Genomic DNA, 23315 nt, shown 5'->3' on the forward strand with positions numbered 1-23315 from the left:
TCAAGCACATTGATTGATTTGAATCAATCAAAATTTTGGACTAAAAGACTATTAAAAATTTGAGGGAAAAAACAGTTGATAATCTTTAAAGTAGCGTCCAAAATCAAACACCACTTTTTTAAAATATTTTAAATCAATGGTATAATTTCATTTTAATCTCTAAAATATGTTCAAAATCTATATAATTTCATTCTTTTCTTTTTACATTTTATAAAATGGTTAATTTTCAATTTTGGTACTTCTAAATTGCTTAAATTTGAGATTTAATATTTATACTTTAAATTCTAACGATCCCTATATTATTTATAATGTTATTAACTAGTGCAAATAGTAAATATAGTTAACTTTTCAATTAAAATATTACATGGTTATATATAATTTGAAAGTGAATTTTTAAATCCAAAAAATAGAGGGATTAAATTCTTGAAAATAAAAGTAAGAGGACTAAATTTCAAATATAGGAAGTGTAGAGGCTTAGAGTCACGATTGTTTGAATCAGATTGGCCGGTCGGATCTGCGCAAGCTAAAAGAATAGATTGAATTAGTTTTTGTTTTTGTTTTTATGACTTTTCAATAATTTCTTTAATCCAACCGTATGAACTACCAATCCAATTTTAAAATTTTTTTATTTTATAATTTAATGCAAACAAATAATGAAAGACGAATGAGATAATGAAAGCATGGGCTAATCTGGATGAAATGTATTCATGATAAGTATAGCATAATTTTGCAACTTTTCAAACTTCTTTTGACTTTATTTATTATTTATATCTTAATTTCAATTACATTTTGAAAATTCTCTTCCTAATTATGTATCTTAAGTAACTTGTTTTGCAAGATAACTCCAACACTAAACACATGCTAATTAACTTTATCACCAAACTTTTACAAACCTACTGGTTCGGTAGGTGGAGATGTGAAATTATTATTTAACAATTAAATATATATATTTTATAATTAAATTTAAATAAAATTATTTAATAGTAATCTGAGTCCAAATCTAAAGTTGATGGCTCTTCATTTTTCCTTTTTTTTTTTTTTTTTGCAAAATTCAACATTATCATCATAGTTTTTACTTTATTTATTATTTATATCTTAATTTCATTTTCTTATTTGATTTTTTTTCATTTTGCAAAGTTGTTTTGGATGAAAGATTAATCGTTGGGTTTAATAGAAAATGAAAGAAAATAAAAATAATTAAGGTCTAATTTTACCCTTTTTTATTTTTAAAATTTAACCCATTTACTTTTAATTTCATAAATTTAATTCCTCTACTTATTTAAAATCAAGGCCAATCTGGTGATTTCATTACCATATTTTTGTTAAATTTAAATATGCGTTATCGACTCGACATCAAATTTTAAATTAAAACAAATTCTTTAATAATATTATCAGTTGAACTTCAAATAAACAAAGAGATTAAATTCTTGAAAATAAAAAAATGATTAAATTCAAATAGTACAGGGATTGGAGGCATAATTCAACCAATAATTAAAGTTAAATTGGAAAAAGAAAGAAAGAAGAGAGAACAATAAAACAAATCTAAAATTGATGGTTCTTCAAGCTACAATCCATATTTCATACATTAATTTACAAAATAAGAGAAGGAAGGAAAAAAAGAAAGAAAGAAAGAAAGAGAAAAGCCTCCCAATTCCAATTTCTTGGAAATTGGTAGACAAAAAAGGACATATAACTCTCAATTTAATTCAATTCAGTCCAATTCCTTCCTTTAATCTACTTTTTTTTTTTTTTAAATTTGCAAAGATATTTGATGATCATAAGTTATGTTTTAATGGTAAGGGGAGGTAGCTTGGATTCTGTTCTTTCTTTTTTGAAGGAACCTTTGAAGGGATTTCTTCATGGAAAGACCAGCATTAGGGCTACATAATCGAGACGGGGATGTCGATGATGACGATGTTGGTGAATCCGGTTCCGATCCTGTTGGAGTTTTTATTCTTTCATCCGCTTCTCGATTTGCCCTCATTAAAATAGCTCTTGCCTGAAAATTTTCGAATTCGGGTAAGTGTCAGATATTAGAATTATATTCTGTCTTATTATTTTTCAAATAGGTAAAATTGTGATTTTGGTCCCTCTGCTATACCAAAACTAATAGTCTCTACACTTTAATTTGACATAATTTGATATCTTTTATTTTAATAATATCACGAGTTAATCCAAATAGTTAGTTCTGTGAACTATTTCATTTAACATATTTTGTGCTTTTTTCTTAAAAAAACCTAATCCAACCAAGGTTTTCTAAATTAGATCAGTGATTGAACCGATTAGACCACTGATTCATCGGTTCAGTTGATTTAATTAAAAATTCATAGTAAAAGATAAAAACAAAAAATCGATTTAGGTCAATTGATCAAACCTCTTGTTTTAAATCAATACCCTAACCCTTCCCTGATTCAACCGATCCAACATAGAAAAAATTCATTTAGCATTAGTTGGAACAAGCCTTTTTTAAGGAAAAATTCAAATAAACATTTTAATCGGAATATGGTGTAATCAGGGGTAGGCAAGAGCCTAGGCCCCTGAAAATCGTAAAATTTTAGTTTGATCTCTCTAAAATTATAAAGTTATAAGCTAAATATAAAGGTAAATTTGCATTTTAAACCCCAAAAATTTGCAATTCAATTCCTACCCGTTAATATAAAAATTTTCGCTCCTCCCCTGCTAATGACATTAAAGTAAAGGATAAAACCAAAATACAGGGACTAAATCCCTGATCCAAACACAGTTGAGGAACCAAATCAGGATTAAACCAAAGCAGAAAAGGATGAAATTGAAATACCTGAAGCTCTGTAACATCACAAACGCAAACTCTTCCATTATAGAAAATTGTTAGCTGCTGCTGTTGATTTTGTGGGATTCTTTTGCTCTCTTCCACCCTACATTCACATTAAAAAAAACATACAAAATCGATTAATCACCATATGAAAAAAAATTGCAGAAATAATGAAGAACATATATATATGCACATACATGTTTTGACGATGGCCTGGAAAAATACGTGAAGGAAAAAGCTCCAGTTCCAAGTTGCACTTTCGTCTCATATTGATGGTTAAGAAAAAGGACTAAATTGAATAGATTTTGATTTTAAAATATGAAGAAGAAGAAGAAATTTGATGTTTGAAGGGGAAACTTGAAGGACAAAAGATTTATATATATGTGTGTAAACATTTAACACGTGATGAAAATGAGCTAGAAAAAATTAGATTTATTTTTTTAATTTAAGCACGTGGAACATTTTTTTTAAATTCTATGAATGAGAAAATCAGGCTCGTGTTTTTTTTTAACTTTAAAAGTAAATCTAAATTTACGGGTTTGTCGCTATGGCTTTTAAAGTTTATAGTCGTCGGCACTATTCTAACTTTTTTTCTTTTTTTTTTTAAATATAATTTTTTAATTTTTGGGTAAATTGCACAAACGATTACTAAACTAACGTGAAGTTTTTATTTTGGGTTAAAAAGAAAATAGGTTAAATTTACCACGCATTTTTCCAATAAATTTTAATTTTATTGAAATTTCCACTAATTTCTATTTTTAATTAAATTTAACTATGATTTTGATTATTTCAAAACAATATTTGACAAAGATTGCAAAATTTTATTTTAAAAGTCAACTCGTGGGTGCTCTTTAAAGAGATAAATGACTAATTATAAAATATGTTCCATTTTCATGGGTGAGAATTAAACCCCCAACCTTAGGGTTAAGGGATCAGATGAACAACCATCACATCGCACCTTATGGTTAAATAACTATTTTTATTAATCGTTAATATTATACTATTTAATTTATTATTTTTAAATATTAAAAATGCGTTTATTGAATTCCGTCTTCAATTTATTTTAAAATAAATTTGAATAGTAAAGCTCAATTAAAAATTTTATTTTAGTAACTGATTGAGTTTTAATTTTGTTGGCATTGACATTATTACCAAATGCGGAGGATGTGGATTTGAATGCACTAAAATACGTTTATTCTCTTATTTAAAGAGTAAGAATAGTTTTAAACATTGTATTCAAATAATATTTTATCAATACATTAATTAATGCAAATGTTTTCTTGGATATTCTTCTTATTTCTTTTAGTATAAATAATAGTACAGTAGAAACTTTTTGGTTTAATTGTATTGCAAACCCTTGGTTAAGTATATTTGACTTTTCAAATTTTAAAAATTACTATATCGAATTACGACAAATAATTTTCGAAATCTCTATTTTTTTTGGTGAATTACAAAAGGAAGATAAAGCTCTGACAATAACGCGACAAGCGCAGTTTAAACCTAGGCCACACTATCAGGCCAACACACAGGTTCAAAAATCAACGTATTTTAATACACTACAAAACTTAATTTTTATTTTTATAAAAAATTTTGAATTATGTTTTTAAATTATGGTTATAATTTTTGAAGTTACTTTTTCATTTTAAGATGTATTTTATGGAATATACAATAAAATGTAATTTAAGGAAAAATGAATATAAAATGTAATTATGGTCAAATTTTAATTTTGATCCCCTACTATGTTAAAATTAGGATTTAATTCTTGAACTTTAATTTGATATGATTTGATTATCTACTTTTATAATTTCATTAGTTCGTTAGACTTTCGACTTGAATTTTTTGCTTAAAATGTCCTTCCAACTCATCATGCTGATATGAAATTTTTTTAGTGTTAGAAAGATAATTTCAAAATAAAATTCATGTAAGCATTTTAATTGAAATGATTAACGATATTAGCTATTTATTAAAAATATCTTAACAATTTGAATTAACTAATCATATTATAAAAGTAGATGGACTGAACTATATTAAATTAAAGTATATGAACTAAATCCTAAAATTAGACATAGTAGAAGGATCAAAACCATAAATTGACCATTGTCCTTTAGACTTTTTATTTTTACAATCTTTCAATTTTACAGTATGTAACCCCTACGCCAGCGTAGGCTCGCTTGCCAGGAGACTCATCCAACCAGCCATCACGTCGCATTAATTGTGCCCACCGTCTTTAACATGCGTGGTGGAAAACCTTCTGTAACCCAATATTAAACCTCCTTATACTACGTTCTAATCACGTCTTGTTACGCCACATAAAGCCATCCCTTATTGGATAGCACATCATTCCCGATCAAAACTCGTGTTAAGTTAAAATCGAATTAATTGATCGAATCAATCGGTAGTTGAATTTAATTTAATCAAAAATCAGTTAATAATTTTTTGAAATTTCAATTATCAGATAATTCGATTTAAAATTAAATAATTAATTGAATTAATCGAAATAAATAATATATATTTTATATTTATTTTAACATTAGCAAATGAACATTAGTTCTTCTAATGTCTCATTTGTTGTTTTCACATTCATTTAAAGTTTTTTGAATTATTAAAAAAAGAAAATAAACATTAGCAATGTACTTTTTTATATGTTTTATACTTATTTTAACAAAAAGACAAAAACATATAAATTCGGTTAACCAGTTGAATTAATCGAAATATTTCGATTCAGTTAATGTATTTGCAAAAACTTTCGACTCGATTAATGGTTAAAGACTTTTACATTTTGATTAATTCAGTTAATGATAATTCGATTCGGGTATTAACTGAACCGACCGTTTAAACGCCCCTAACGCCAACCTTTTCTTCTCCTACAGAATACCACTAAGTCAATACTACAAAAAACTTTGCCCAAGTTCCCTTCACTCAATCTCTCAAAAAGCTCTAGATTCTAGGCACCTTAACCACCGAATGAATTGTCTTTAGTCACCGATTCCTACACTCATGGTTGTTTGAACCACGTTGGATTAGTTGATTGGACCAAAAATTGACTGAGCATTGTCTCGAAGAGAGATATTACACCAGTTAATTTGGAATCAATACAAATCGATTGAATCGAGTAAAAAATTGATTGAACCAACTATCAAACCGGTTGAATCGGATTGTTTATTTATTTTTAAAATTTTTAATGATTTATTTATTAAATGAATTGGACCGAAAAATCGGTGACCTAACCAGTTAGACCGTCAATTTGGTTCTGAAAATCTTACTAAACCCCAACAAGAAGTTCAAAAACATTACTAATGATGAATTGAATATTTTTGGCATAATGTCTTATTTGACCTTCAAACTTTACAACAACAACAAAAATTAACCTTCCATTTAGTTTTCACCTCTTTTAGTCCCTAAACTTATGTTGTTTTGTCAAATAATCTTAAAATGAATGGAAACGTTAACAACGTTAACTTTGTTAACATGACATCCACATATACGCCATGTGTATGCCACGTTAGTAATTAATTAATTTTTTTAAAAGTTAAAAAAATTATACTTTTAATAATGTTAATAATTTATTTAAAAATTTTAAAATTTTAAATATTAAAAATTAATTAATTGTCAATAAAGTTAATAGACGTTAATTTTTCATCCATGTTGGGTGATTTGATAAACAACACAAATTTAAAGGTTAAAAGAGGTGATAAATTAAATAAAAAGTAAAATAATTTTTTCGTAAAGTTAAAAGATCAAATAAATTATTATACTGATAATTTTTCATGAATATGTAATAGCATAGCATGAACTAAAATTGAATAATATGTTGATAAAGTGATATATCACGAAGCATAAAAAATTACACATAATTTTAGAATATATTTAATTACAAATAAAAATAATAATGTGGTGTACCATTGTATAACCAAATTTATCAAATAAAATAAAACCCTACTATTAATATAAAATAGAAAATTCTAAAATATGACATTTAATTGGTTGGGTAGAGTTTTTTTTAATTTCTAATTTAGTTGTTTGGGTATTAAAATATTTTGTTAATTATTAATCTATAATTGTGGACTCCATTATTAACTTAACTTAATTTAATTATATTATATTGTATAATTTATTTAATTTAATTATCATATTATAATTTGATTTAATATATATATATATATATATATATATGTAATTGATCTTATGAATTAATATATTTCTAGAAAACACATTAAATTTTCCATCATGTTAAAAACAAAAGAAAGAAAATGCCATATTCATAGCACGTGAATAATGTTTTTATTAATCACATGATTCTTTTATGGGTCTTGTTATGAAAGTTAGGTGATGGTTTTATGACAAGATTTTGAAGAGGCAAGCAAAGCAAGTGGTTGCAAGAATGATTAAAATATGGAATTCAATTAACTGATGTTCAGGTTGTTTATAATTTCAGGTGTGATCTGGATTCGAACTGCTCTAATCACATTACTGTTAGGGTTTAATTTTAAAAATAATTGAAATTTAATATCTGCCATAAAATATTTTTAGACATATATAGTCAGGACACATGGTGGGGCTTAATCGAAATAAATATGGAGAGAACTTGCATATAATTTACACAGGGTGAGATTTGAACTCGAATTTTAAAAATTCTAAAATTTCAAACCAAAATTTTATTTCAAGTATTCCCAATCTTTGGTTTAACAAATTCAAAATATTCATGTTAGCAATCTCCACAATTATTCTCTTGAATCCCCTCTCCAGTGCAAGTTGCAAACCATCAAAAGCAACCTAAATTTGTGCTTGCTAAGTTGTAACGACACTAATGTTCCTGCAAAAGCCAAACAATCATTTTCCTTCTGCATCTTGCATGATATCTCCTGAAGAACCATGCCTGGTAGAGACATCAACAACCCCCATGACCCCATCTGAATTCAGCTTCACCCACCCAAATTCAAGTGTCTCTCATTAAACCCTAGTCACTTCAACATTTTGGTTCGCAACCCTTGATGTAGTCATAAAGATTTGTTTTGCCCAAGCTACACTTTGCTTAAGAATTACATCGATACATGAATACCCTACATTAAAAATGATACCATTTCTATGCTTCCAAGCATTCAAACATAACACATTAAAAACAACATTCCAAGGGGAGGTACCATCATAGCATAAAGATTCATCACTAACATTATTGCATAACCAATTATATAGAGTGGTGCTTTTCTTTCGAAATTAAATTCCTCCAAACTCTAAGGTTGTTGAATAGTCTTGTAACACCCCTCGTCCGATCCGATTGTCGGGTCTGAGTTACAAAATGCTACATTTGCTTTTGGAGCAACTACAGATAAATACACAGTAAATAATAATTCTCATGTGCAATCAAACATCAATCACAGTCAAATTATAATAAACAATCATTTTCTAGCTTACATAAGTTTTTTTGTCAACTTGAACACAAAATAGGACCAAATTGCAAAGTTTTAGAAATTTAGGACCTATGCCATGACGTTATCTTTTCCACGTCGTGTTGTTGCCAAAACAGTATGTCATGTCACGACCTCAAGTCACTCGACGTCGCTTACTGTCGGTCGATGTTGCTACAAGGAAGATTAGTCATCGACACATGACCCCTGTTTTTGGCAATAATGCACAATTTGATCCCTATTCAAGATATGCACATCCACCTATTTGAATCAAGCCATATTGTACCACCATCATCAAGGGAAAATCATGCCATCTCATCCCAACAAGTTACCAAATCAATTTCAAAACCAAACCATGACATTTCATACATTCCATTACAACTTCACCTATGCCAAATCTATTAAAAACATATCTTTCAACTTCAACACATACACCTATGTACAAATACACATCAATAGCTTCTAAACTTTAAGCATGAACTTCAACGATCATGGATAAGTCACATTCCTTCACCATTCAACATTTAAACATATTTGATCCCAAACTTCCATCCAACTATGTCAACCTTATTAGCCTAACTCAAAATTTACATACATACACAATTCATTCATCAAATCTTCATGACATTAACCATGAATCAAATTTACCATTCACCAACACATACCTCATGCATGGAAATGAAACATACCATTTTCAACTAAGCATTTACTTAACTAATTCACATGCCATTACCAACATTCAAAATCACCATCATATATCATATTCATTACAAGTTTTCAACTCATCAAGACTTTTATACAATAAAAATTACACAAATACACTTATATACATGCCACAACCCTAAATTCAAAAATGTTATTATACCATCTAAAAAGTGCCATTGTTAGCTACTTAAAAGTCGGTGACTAAAAGTAATTTCAAATACATTAGTGATCAAATTGTAACTTTTAATTAAGTGAATAAAACAAAAACTTACCCATAATTAAGTGACTAGTAGTACATTATACCCTTAAAAGAAAGATATAGATCTGAACTTGAAACCTTAAGAAATTAATAAACTAGTTTCAACCAATTGTTTTCAGTTCGATCGGTCTGATCGATTTGTTCGGTTCAATTGAATAAATTATTTTTAAAAAATAAAAATATTTTTAAAAGAAAATGAAACTAGTTCAACTGATTTACGAGGTCAACCGATCCAACCCCTTATTCTAAAAACAGTACTTATAAATAAATTAAAAGAAACCAACAAAATAGCCAAGTTGCAATCAATACAATTGTAAAGTGAGTTGCAACTGATTATACAATTGACATCGCTAATAATATTCAATGATAATAACAAAATTTAATATGTAATTATAGAAAATATATTTAATATAAAAATAGACTAAACAAGAAAGCGACTCAACTCAATAGACTTGACCCGTATTAATAATTTTATATTCAAATCGATATAAATTTAAAATATTTTAATTGAGTTCTCAAAGCAGCGCTATTATAATAATACAGTCTTTCCATCAATTTGATCATTAGCTTCAGTGTTAAGTGTCACCTCAAACTTGAAGAGAAACACATGTAAACCACATGAATCAAATTATAAACATGTGTATGTACTACACGGACAACCTAACTCTAACTTATTAATAAAAAAAATTAGATCTCTTAAATTTTATTGACGTTGTCCATTTTTATAACATGTTAGATTCGAACCATCTATGTGATAGGTACAAATATGTTTATAATTCAATCCACATGTTTTAAATAGGTTTAGCATCATATTCATACTGCTATTTAATGCCTAAATTAATGGTTAGGTTGATTGATACGATACTGATGCTTTGAGGATTCAGTTAGAATATTTTAAAGTTTAGAACCCAACATAAAATTTCAACCATAGTTTGAGGACGTTTTGTTAAATTAAACGAAAAATTTCTCAAACCGTGACTAAATTTATTTAGGTCGTGAAAGATGCTTTTGATAATGAAAGATGAGGAGCCATTTGAGCCGTAGATTTCGGAAGTTAGGCTAACGAAGGGTAGCAATCCGTGTGGTAGTAGTCATCTTAATGAACCCCACCTAACAGCTTAGAAGATATGGCTTAACAATGAATCGAACGGCTCTAGTTTTGTTCTGATTGGGGCCCATCAATCCATCACGACAGCATTTTTTCTCCCATGTGACCGCGCCGTGTACCCCACGCCCTACAGCTGCACGTGAAAGACTCGTGGGGGTTTTATTCTTCTTTCGTTTTATTTTTTTTTAGTTAATGTATTATCCCAAAATATCTATTTCTAGCAATTTCACAATTTTCATGCAATGTTTTGCATTTTTTTTTTCTTTTTAAACTTTATGATTTGTTTTTTACTTTTGAAAGATTTCTCATTTTAGCAATTGGAGTTCATCCACAGTTCACCGGTAGGGTTATTTGTCCAGACTTAAAGGTTTGTTTAAAATTTGAGAGGATTTAGATAAAAATATTAATTTCGAAAAATGAGTTTAGACAAAAAAATTAGGCCCACTTAAAATATGGGTCGAGTTTAAACATTCAAGGCCCAGCCCGTTTTAAGTTTATAATATTTTATATTATGTTATTTTTATATATTATGTAATTTAAAACACATTAAGAAAATAAACCTATACTAAATATATAATACTACTTTAATGTAAAATTTAAAATAATGTTAAGATGATTATATAAAAATTTTCAATAAATAGAAAATTGTATAAAATTATTAAATGTTAAAATAATATAATATAAATATTTTTAAAAAATAAAAAATAATATGGGTAGGCCTAAAATGAGCTTGAGTTAATTTTTTACAAATATGAAGTATGTTAATATCATGCTTAGGCCCAACTCGAACCCGACCCGACCCATGAGCAACTCTATTCCACACCCATTTTAATGGATTAATTAGTTTGAATTTTTTTTATATTTTTATATAAAATCAATAAAAACTATCATAATACCAAATATTCTTCTAATAAATATATCTTGCTAAAATTTCATCCGATTTTATTATAAACTTCTAATAAATATATATTTTCACTCACATAATTGATGTTCATAATATAGTATTATCTGAATTAATTTATCCTATTAGAAAGTCCTTAAAAACATAAAATCTATTTTTAAGATAGAAATTTTGAGTTATCCATAAAATGATTTGTTCATAGGAGTGGTAAGGCAAAGCTAGAAAATTTTCGAGTATTGAGATAATACTATAAAATTTTATGAGGTTGAAGTCAAAAACTTTTGTTAAAAGATATTAAAATGAATGGCTATTTTTTTTTGGAGGGTCAAAAATGCAAAATTTTCATTATTTAAAGGCATAAAAGGGCTTAATCGAATAAATAAGTATCTAGACGGGCTTAAGTTAAAAATTACTCCGTTTAATCAAGGGAATCAAGACCCTTTCTTGCTTTTGCCACATCAGTTCAGTAAATAAGAATCAGTTTGGTGGATTGGTTGGATCAAAAATCAGGTGAAGTACTGATAAAAAAATAAGGGATTAGACCGTGAACCAATTGAACTGATTTCATCTACTTTTAAAAATATTTTTATTTTTAAAAATAATTTATTCAATTGAACCGAATAAATCATTCGAACGAGAATAGGTGATTTGATTAGTTCAACCACCGGTCTAATTCTAAAAACCTTGATAACAATTTTATAAAAACTTTATCTATTTTTGAAAATTTTATCTATTTTATTTAATTTTAGATTTTATGTATTTTTAAAAGAAATTCAATTTTTATCACTTAATATAGAATCAAGGTCAAATTGAAAAAATATAAAATTTATGGACTAAAATTGTTATTATACTAATTAAAAAGGTGCCACTATTAATCCGTTAACAGTTGAGTGACAAAAACATAAATTTGAAAACTTTAGAGGCCAAATTGTATTTTTTTAAATTAAGTTACCAAAAACGAAAATTTACCCATAATTGAGTAGCTAATAATATAGTTTACCTTGTTAATTGAGTATTAGCTTGAATGGCATGTGCATTGTTGTCAATGCTGGAGGACGTGGGTTCGAGTGTGCTGAAGCGTATTATCTTCCTATTTATAGGATGGGAAGGGGCTATGGGTAGTTCTAGGCAATTGTATAAAAAAAACAGATATAATCAGAACCTATAATGAAATTATTCAAAATAATAATAGTTTTAATTGTGGCTATTAAAATGGCAGACAAAACATGTGTTGTTAACTAAAAGACAAAAGACTAGAAACGGTCAATAAGTTCGGAAAGGAGATTAGTGAAGCCGAAAGGCAAGTAATAAGGTATAAATTATTAAACATAATTAAAATATGGGTAAACTACACCTAAGGTCACTATTACTTACATTTTGATCACTCGATTTAAAAAATTTATAAAATGATCATTGAACTATTTGAAAATTTTCATTTAAGTCATTGAACTAAGTTTTTATCTAAGTCGTTAGACTGTTAAGTTTTTTTTTAAAGAAAAAAGCTAAACTAGCGAGCCTGGAGTGACGATTTAACGATCGGTATGGTGGAACAGTACCCATCGATAAGTAGAAGAATATACCTTATATCTAAGCTGGTCAGACGATTAGTGTTGGAGATCGGAGAAAAATGATATTTGAATTTTGGTTCATAGATTCGTGACGTTTAAAGTTGTTTCATGAAAAAAAAAACGTAAACTTTGAGGAGAAGGGGACTGAGCGCTTCCGGTTGGTACAAGCAATACAAACAAAGAAGGCCATACAACAACCATTTCACAACCCAATGACTTATACGAAAACTTTCGAATAATTAAGTGATCATTTTGCAACTTTTTAAAGTTGAGTGATTAAAACACAAATTTATTAATAATTTAGTGATCTTAATTGTAATTTTTCCATTAAATATAATAACTGAAAAAAAAAACTTCAATATATAATTAATCTTTAGTGAAAATAATAATTTGATTTTTTTTTTAAATAACTAGGTGGTTGCCATTAATAAGGAAAAATGAATCAAATGTGCATGAATGCGATGTGTCTTAAGCTGTCCCTCACCATTAACCGGTGGGTGGCCCAAGAAAAGGAAAACTGAACCAAACATTTATGTATTTGGCAAAAAACAATAATGGAGTAATCCCATGGCCTCTTCCCAAGTGACGTTTCAACAGTCAAGCTACTCATCCATCCATCCACTTCCATTGTTGTCTATCATGTTTTAAGTCGATACTAGTTAGGCCCTCAATGGAACATTCTGTGAAAAGGAAACTGTCGGAAGTTATGATGTTTGATCTTCCAACACATTTTCCTTGCCGATTGAACGTCTTCTATCTTTGCTGGCTGCTATTGTGGCTTATGGAGGGGCTTCTTCGATCTAAACCCTTGCCTCTGTCCACTATTTCCCTTCCTCAGCCAGAGCATGCGCCGAGTGGTTCGCCTTCCTTTCGATAAAAATGCTTCATCTGTTTAATGTTAATGGAACTTTTAGTTTTATATTATTCAAATATTAGAAAAATCATAATTTAAAGTCATAATTTTATATTTAGCCTTCAATATTTATAATTTTTGTCAATTTCAAATTTATTCCTTTTTAGCTAAATATGGCAATTAACCTTTTAAAAACAGTCAAATAATTTTTTCTAATAAATTTGTTGACTAAAATAGTAATTTTTGGCTTAAGGCTGTAAAAAGCCCCCCTTTTTTTGCACTTATTTGGGTACTTTAACTTTCAAAATCAGTTAAAAAGGCCCTTAAACTTATTTTAAAAAAAAAAGCAATTAAGCCCTTTTTTTTTCCACTCAATTGAATACTTGAACTTTCAAAATGCATCAAAAAGACCCTCAAAATTTTTCAAAAAAGCAATTAAGCCCTTGCTCTTATTAAAATTATAAAAATTAATAAATTTTAGAAAAATATTAAATTTTAATAAAATATTAAAAAATATATTTTTTTATAAATATCATAAAAATAAAAAAATATAAAATTTTATAAAAATCATAAAAAATTGATGACCCCTAGTAATTTTCAATTAAAGTCGTCACGTGCAACACAACGTGACATGTGGCGAAAAATGACCAAAAAATAAAAATAAATAAAAGTTATAGAAAAATTATAAAAATATTTCTTTTGGTACGATAAATTTCATAAAAGTTTTTTACAAAATTTATATTTCTTTACATTTTGTATAATTTATAAAATTTTATATTTTTTATATTTCTATATATTTTATAATTTTTTACAATTTTTATATTTTTACGATTTTATATTTTTTCTAATTATTAATAAATTTTTAATATTTGAATTTTATTAAAATTTAATAATATTTATAGATTTTATTAATTTTAATAATATTTTTTCTAATTTTTAATAAAAGCAGAGGCTTAATTGCTTTTCTTGAAAAAGTTTTAGGGTATTTTTGATGCATTTTGAAAGTTCAAGTACCCAATTGAGTGCAAAAAAGGGTAGGGGCTTAATTGCTTTTTTTGAAAAAGGTTTGAGGACTTTTTTGATGCATTTTGAAAGTTCAAGTACCTAAATGAGTGGAAAAAAAAAGACTTAATTGTTTTTTTTTTAAAGTTTGAGGGCTTTTTGCACCATTAAGTCTTAATTTTTAACGATATTAATGTGATAGTGGCAACCTATATGGTAATCTACATATACTTCAAGCTAATTTTTATGAAAACGGAACATATTTCATGGTCAACTGCTTACTTCTTCGGAAAGCACCTACTGTGAAGGATTAATCATTGCTACTGATAGTGGATACCTCGATTCCAACAAAATAAAAATAAAAATGTGCTTAAGCAAAGTATATGAATTTAAGAATATATATAACAAAAATAATTATTTTGTATATTGTTAATGGAATAAAAAAAACCTATTAACATATGTCCTTATTTATAATCTATATAAAATTAGGAGATTTAAAAAATTAAGTGACAAATATAACTTTTGTTGTTTATTATATTACTAATTATGTCATTAATTTTTTATTTATAATATTTATCACTTAAATTAATAATTTTAACTTTACTAAAATATTTTATCAAATAAGTATATTTAATAAGAAGCTATTTCGTACTTATAAATAAGAATTTTGATTTTGTTAAAAGTTATCTATAATATATATAGGAATAATATTTGGTACCTTTGTAGTAGAGGTTAGAGGGTTGACAAGTGTTTTATAGGGATATATAAAATATTAAAAAATAAATATATAAAAAATAAAGACACGTGACAATTTTTTAAAGTTACTTGTGAAATGAAAAAATTACACTACTAGTAGTTTTAAATAGAAATCTAAATGGGGTGTGGCCAAGTGGTAAGACAATAAGTTTTGGTCCCACTATGCAGATTTTAAAGTATTCTCTATTTTATATATCAGAATAACCATATCCGAATCTAAATTGTTCTTTTTTTTAATAACCTTCTTTCTATCAATCAAATATTGGAGAAAATGTGATTCTTGCTTTTGATTTTTAATGACTTTTTAAGATTGGCACTCGAACAACTGTGAGATTATCAAATGCTAACCCATATATATAAAAACATTAGTTTCGAAAAACTTTTGAATTGACTAATATGTCATTCATAGTTGATTATATTACTAAATGTAGAAGCCCAATTTCACCCGGGCCCATTACAAACAAATAAAATACATACACCCAAACCTCAACCCACCTAAACACTAACCCAAAACCCTAATGGCCTAACAAGCCCAAAACCTAAACTATTTTCAGCCAAAAAAAAAAGAAAGAAACAAAAAAAAACCTAGCCGCTTTCCCTAGCCTAGCGCCGCAACCACCCTTGGTCTTCTGCTCACCTGCTCTGCCAGCAACCACCGCCAACTGCCACTGTCATCTCCACCCACGTGCCCCCATGCCTGCAATGATAAAGAGGAAACATCAGCAACCAAAAAATAGACTAGAAATCTCATGTAAATCGGCTATAAAGCCAAGAATATGTATTGTAAAAGGGGCTCTCTCTCTCTTTCACGTTTTAAAAGAAATAAAAAAAATCAGATTCAAAACCCTCTTTCGGTATATCTATTTTCCTTTTCTGTTTTTTATTTCTTTTCTCTTTATTTTTTTCGAAGCTATTTGTATTTGATTTTGGTTTCTTTTATTTTTTTTAAAAAACTATATATATAACTTATAACATATAAAAAAAGGCAAAAAAATACCTTCTTTTGATTTTCCTACCACTGTGTCGGTGGCGTGTGATAATCTGGCTGGCTCTCCGGTCCGATCTCGGCCGAGTCCTGGAAAATGGGGAGAGGGTTTGAGAGAATTTTAGGTTTTTTTAAGGAAAAGGGAGAAAATGAAATTTTAAGAAAAAAATGGATTTATATAGGATATTAAAACGGCGCCGTTTTGGAGGAGTTCAGAAAGCCTCAAAACGACGTCGTTTTGACACGGATCAGGCCGACCCGACCCGACCCAATGAAGGTCCGCGTGTTTTTGTACTTGAGGGTCTATTTGCGATTTCGGCCCTTCCGCATTTTAACTATTTTACAATTAAGTTTCTTTTTTTTAATTTGATCTTGAAATTTCTTTCATGTTTCAAATTGATCCTCCTTGCTGCGATGCGTTTTGAGGGCTCCGGTCTATTTACCCGTCTGGTCCCTCTCTGTTTGGCGCGAGTTGCAATTTAATCCGCTTTTGTTTTTTATTTGAATTACCAGCTTTTTTGTTTTTATTTGATTTAGTCCGTTTTTAGCAAATTTATCATTTAATTAATTATTTTAGTGTTATTATTATTATTAGTAGTAGTATTAGTATTATTATTGCTTTTATATATATAGGAACATTTTTTTATTTTTTATATATATACTTATATACATACTTTTTATATTTTATGATAGTTATATACGTATATGCACATATTTACTTATATATATATATATATATATTTTATAATGCATATATACATATATTTTTCATGTTTTTATAAATTTACGTACATATTTATATTCTATATATCTTTGTATTTTATGATCTACATACATATACATGTAAATACTTATATTTTTATATCTTATAATTTATATATCTTTTTTCATATTTACATAATTTTATGTATATACATACATTTTTCCCTTTATATGTACGTACATATTTTTCATATTTTATAATTTTCATATATTTTCCTTTATTTTTATATTCATTTATGCATTTATTTATATGCCCATTTTTATGCTTTAGTTTATTTATTTATTTATTTGCTATGTAATGTATGATTGATTTATTATTCGTTTTGTTTATTTTTTACATAATCATGTTTATTATTCCATCATGCACGTGAATATCATGTTTTTTTAAAAAAAAAAGGAAAATATTTCAAAATAAGACAATATTTTGCATTTGGAAATTCGAGGAACGTGCCCTAAGGTACTGGGTTCAGATTTCTCGTTTGACCAAATGACTTAATATCCTTTTCAAAAATTTTTAAAATAAGGCAATATTTTGCGTTTGGAAATTCGAGGAACGTGCCCTAAGGTACTAGGTTTTGATTTCTCGTTCCACCAAATGACTTAATATCCTTTTAAAAAATTTTCAAAATAAGGCAATATTTTACGTTTGGAAATTCGAGGAACGTGCCCTAAGGTACTGGGTTTCGATTTCTCGTTCGACCAAATAGCTAAATATCCTTTTCAAAAAACTTTTCAAAAATAAGGCAATGTTTTACGTTTGGAAATTTGAGAAACGTGCCTAAGGTGCTGGGTTTCGATTTCACGTTCAGCCAAATTGCTGAATATCCTCTTGATTTTTAATCCATGCCATTCGAAAATTTTTAAGGATCGTATTTTGAATTTCTTTAAAGTTTTCAGCTTTTCGACACTAAGACATTAAGTAATCAACTTGGTACCAATTTTGGGCGTATCGAGGGTGCTAATCCTTCCTCGTGCATAACCGACTCCCGAACCTGTTTTTCTAAATTTCGTGGACCAAACTCGTTGTTTTAATAAAATTAAACCGTTTATTAAAAACAACCACTTTTACGAGGTGACCCGATCACACCTCATCAAAAAGGATCGGTGGCGACTCCTTTTTTTTCGTTTTCATTTTCAAACCCAAGTCGACCCCGTTTTTCATCCAAAAAATGGTGTCAACAGCTTGGCGACTCCGCTGGGGAGATAAAATAAGAGAGTCAAGCCACGAGTTGATTATTTCTTGTCTTTTTGTCGAAAGTTGAAAATTTGATTTAAATATACGATCCTCTCATTGCATTTCATTTGTTTTGAGTTATAGTCTTCATCATGTTTTGTATTTTAAATTTTTATATCTTTCTGCACATTGTATTGCATGACCGTTGGTCACGCCTTTTAAGTGGGAGTGAGATCCTCTCATTGCATTTCATTTGTTTTGAGTTATAGTCTTCATCATGTTTTGTATTTTAAATTTTTATATCTTTCTGCACATTGCATTGCATGACCGTTGGTCACGCCTTTTAAGTGGGAGTGAGAAGCTACTCCTTCGCAAGGTTTTCACCTCCGTGCAGGATAGTGGATCACTTTCGAGATACATCCGTACCTATGTCTTCGTGAGATTTTCATCTCTGTGCAGCCATAGGGAAATGTATTCCCCTGAACCGAACTCGGTCTATATGAGCCTATAATGGGTGAGGATCGAGGAATCTGCTGGTTCGGGTACCTTATCTTTAGAGCCAAACCTCATATAGTGGACTTAGGAACTTAGCCTAGATAGAGCCACTCCAAACCCCTAGTAGTCACCCGATTAGGTACTTTCTGTTTTCCTTGTTTATTTTTGTACTAACCCCTCTTTTTGTGCTTTGATTATGATTGCATCGCATCTGCATCTTAGGAAAGAGATATTGATTCAAGTCCGATTACTAAATTAGAAAGCTTGTCATGGAATACGGATTCCTTGATAAAATGGAAAACAATACAACTTCCCAAATATATTCTGAGAAACACAAGAAAGGCGATGGAAGAGTTCATGATCTTTACTTCGTGACTTAAGGGTTCGAGACGATTGTCCAAAAGCCTTCGACAAGCTGACGAGCCTTATGAAGATGGGCAGATGATGGATCGCAACCAAGATCAAGAAAATGAGCTAGCAATGGCATCTATTGGCGAGATTACCTCAAACATGTGGATGAAGAAAAGGCCGATGTTGTTTCTTGGAATATGAGGGTGAGGTTGTACATGTATCCGTTTTATGTAAGGGAATTTGTTTTCTAGAAAAGTTTTCTAAATGTAATTGAATCAGAATCAACGTCTCTTTAGGTATTCATTTCATGCATTTGCATTACATTGCATCATATGCATTAGATTTTCACGAAGTGACCCTAATTAGGAAAAAATATTTCAGAAAGTCTGGAAAACCAACATTTTTGCGGTATTCGAATAGAGACTAAATGAATGGACCAAAGGTTGGAGATATTAGAACGAATGCAGATCCAGATGCAGGAACAATTGACTGAATTTGAACATGAGATGAAATATCAGATGCTAGAATTACGGAGAACTATGATAAACCAGTTTAACCGATTGCTAGCTGGAAAGTCAAAAGAAATGAAAGACCCGGTAGTTTACTTTGGGGTTGATAATGAGGATCTTGTCTATTCCTTAGATTGTACTCTGACAAGTGTCCAGGTTCAGCCAGATGGGCGTCCACAAGGAGCACTTTTTACTGTCAGATCCCAATATTATCAGACTGGTACATCGACACCAGTGAATTGCCTGACAGGCTTAGAATCCAATTTGAGGAATGATTTAGCTAGTCCTGTTGCTAATCTAGCCGAAATAAAGAAGATGAGGATAGAATACCCAGATACTACAAAGGCCCTAGGGAAGAAGGCGAATAAAGGGGATAATGCAGGCAGATATAACAAGGGCCACTCAAAACCAATCACTATAGGCCGGCAAAAGACAGAAACCACCAGACATCGGAGTCCTTTAAAGCAAGAATCTAGAGTGAAACCAGGTACTGAGAAGCTCCAGTTCACATCAATTCCGATGTCATATAAGGAGTTGTATCAAAGCTTATTCGATGCGCATGTTGTTGCTCCTCATTACTTAAAACCCATACAACCCTCGTATCCCAAATGGTATGACATGAACGCACAATGTGACTACCATGCGGGAATTACGGGGCATTCAATAGAGAATTGCATTGCCTTCAAGAAGCTAGTCGAAAAATTCATCAACATGGGTATTGTCAAGTTGGGTGATTCATCTAGTGCAAAAAACCATCTACCCAATCATGTTGACAACGGGATAAATGAGATGTATGAAGCAATGTTGGCAAGTGTTCACACCAATGGCATACATGAAGACAAAAAGGAAAAGGGACCTTGTTAGATATCCGCCCTTATAACCCTGGGAGTGTTCTAAACAATTAGACTGCAGAAGAAATCCCTGTAGTTATCGGGGCTTATTTAGAGTAATGTTCAGAACATTTTTGTTGTTTTTAGCCTAAAGCGATAGAAATTCCTTTGTGAAATAGGCTAATGTCTGAACGTTATTATTCTAATAAAATACATCTTTGCATTCACTTTTGAGCCAATATTCATTCATTCTTTTTGAATAATTATTTCTGATTATTTCATTCTTTTAGATTTTCTTCCACATAATTCATAATCATATTGTATAAATAATTATTTGTAAATTTATACTTTCTTTTGTATATTCTTCGGTACTTATTATGAGTCCCTGGATATCAATGACGTGAATGACTCTGCTACAGACCCAGATTTTCCTTTTGAGAGAGGCATGTGTTCAGAGGGATCTCAGGGCTTTGAAAATGACAAAGATTGTAGTTTGTTAAGGATGGTTGAATAAGAGGATAGACAGATCCTACCTCACAAAGAATCATTAGAAATTGTGAGCGTGGTAAAGATTAGAATTGACCTGACCGCAGAGATGAAGCAATACCTTATTGAGTGACCTCTAGGGTTCAAATATGTCTTCGTATGATCATACCAGGATATGCCCTGAGTTAAACGCCAATAATGAAATTTGCACAACAGAATTATGTTAGAAATTTGCAGTATGAACGATGTAATTCTTTGCCGGGGCAATGCCTTTCTCGTGGAGTCAGCATAGCTTTGCCCATTTGAAGTCCGATTTCTACCTCTTCAAGTTGTTGTTGGGTCCATCCTGATTAAAGAGGAAGATCCAAAGTTTTCTGTCGTAGTTGTGCCCCAAAAGGCTCAGATCAAAAATGGAAGAAAAAGAAAAAGAAAAATCAAAATCAAAGTCAAAATGAAAATAAAAAAATAAAAAATCAAAATAAAAAAAAACAAAAAGAAGAAAGAAGAAAAAATCAAAATCAAGACCAAAATGAAAATGAGAAAAGAAAGAAGAATGAAAAGAGAAATCTAGATGAAAATCGAATGAAAAGAAAAGAAAAAGGAGAGGCCAAAGCGAAAACCTGCAAAGGGCGCTTTGTGACCAAATGAGGTTTTGAATTGAAAACCTAAAAAGGGTGACTCAAATTTCGAGCACAATGAGGCATGGACATCACCATTATCGAAGACTTCTAATGGGCATTGCCTCATTTTGAGAGGCTACTTCATGAGCCAAAGTCATCGTATACTGATACAGAATTTCAGAGAATAGGGTATTGGAGAATGCATTGAGCTTAAACAATAGCACGATTGCTGAGGTCTCAAATTAACTCAGAAGTGGACACCACGATTCATCACTGAATTGCCTAGAGTTGAACATCGAAAATTAAAGGAAAATGACTGAGACTTACAAGGATCGGCATGAGAAATTACTATTTGCCTTCCTTACCTGTCGAACATCTGTACTGGGGCAATACCTTTCTCTTTGGTTTGCGGGGTTTAGGTAGTTTTACCTATTGAAATCCTTTCTCTCTGGGTATTAGTTGGATGAAGCAGAATGGATCCAATCGCGATGCGATCAGTTAAACCTAGAAAAAAGGTTAAAAGCTATTCTTTAGGGTCGGATGTACCAGAAACAAATGATACGAGCTCATAATGAACAGTGTCATCTCAGAGAATTCCACGAGAGGGTTGGATGTCGAAAAAGATCATTCCTCTCCAAAAGGATTCCAGAGGGAAATGAATGCCAAACCGAGAATGTCCCTACGTTGTAAAGAAGACATTTTTCAGAAGAGCACTGATCCTGAGTGAGATTGCTAATCCTATAAACTCGGATCCAGTCAAGAAATACTCCGTCTAAAGAAGAAGAAAGGACCAAGGTGAAAACCCGCAAAGGGCACTCTGAGTAAAAAAAAAAGAAAAAAATTAAAATTAAATAAATGAAAAATGAAAAATGAAAAATGAAAAATGAAAGTGAAAAATGGAGAGGCTAAGGGGAAAACCCGGAAAGGGCGCCTTAGACCAAAGGGGCTTTGAGTTGAAAACCCGAAAAGGGCGGCTCAAATATTTGTTCAGAATGGGCATGAGGCAATCAGAGCGATTCGAATTTTGATCATATTAGGGCATGTGGTGATCCTGCTATACCTGAAAGGGTAGGGCGACATCTTGGGGCATCGACAAAGCCCTGTAGATCTCCTAAACACATGTCAAACTCAGGAAAGTCTTCAGAAAGTTTGTACAGAGAAGTTCAAGCTGCGATATCTGGGGCACCTGACATTCATACTATTTATATATTGAATTCTTGGAATACTTCTTTCTTTTTCAAGATACATGTTCTAATCAATTCCTCTTTTTATTCTTGCTATACTTGAAAATTTATTCATTTCGAGCTATGCTCTCAAATCAATTCTATTTTACCTATCATTATGATTTTTTTTGCAAGCATGTTGCATTAGAATAATGATTAATGGACTAATAATACTTTCACAATGTAAGTTTTGCATATTACTCTAGAAGTTTCTAAATAATATAGGGACCTGAAACAGGACTATTGTTTAGAAAACACCAAGTTTATAGGGTGAAATATCTAAGAAGGAAGAGTCTAAGTTAAAGACTATCCTTTCAGATTTTGTTGGCTAAACATTGATTGAACAAAATGACAAGATGTCGTGACAAAGCTTCAATGAACCAACAAGCGATGTTTACCAGGCAAAAAGAAAAGGGTCTTCTGGAAAATTTTTTTGCAATTGTGCATGAGCATTTGGTATGACACCTTGGGGATGAGGTAAAGGACCAAAGAGTTTCACATTCAATATCATTGAATTGCGATAGGAGAAGAT

General features: G+C 30.0%; 1 protein-coding gene across 1 annotated transcript; it reads right to left on the minus strand.

Moving 5' to 3' along the window:
• Window positions 1–1479: 1479 nt before the first annotated feature.
• Window positions 1480–3137, minus strand: LOC105799017 (protein TIFY 5A). The gene is made up of 3 exons (XM_012629333.2): window positions 2989–3137; window positions 2798–2894; window positions 1480–1999 (listed from the first exon to the last, which is right to left on the minus strand). Exons 1-3 carry the CDS (start codon window positions 3057–3059, stop codon window positions 1790–1792), a joined length of 378 nt encoding a protein of 125 aa, XP_012484787.1. The 5' UTR covers window positions 3060–3137; the 3' UTR covers window positions 1480–1789.
• Window positions 3138–23315: the final 20178 nt, after the last annotated feature.

This window comes from Gossypium raimondii, chromosome 9 (assembly GCF_025698545.1).
Source record: "Gossypium raimondii isolate GPD5lz chromosome 9, ASM2569854v1, whole genome shotgun sequence".
Taxonomy (NCBI): domain Eukaryota; kingdom Viridiplantae; phylum Streptophyta; class Magnoliopsida; order Malvales; family Malvaceae; genus Gossypium; species Gossypium raimondii.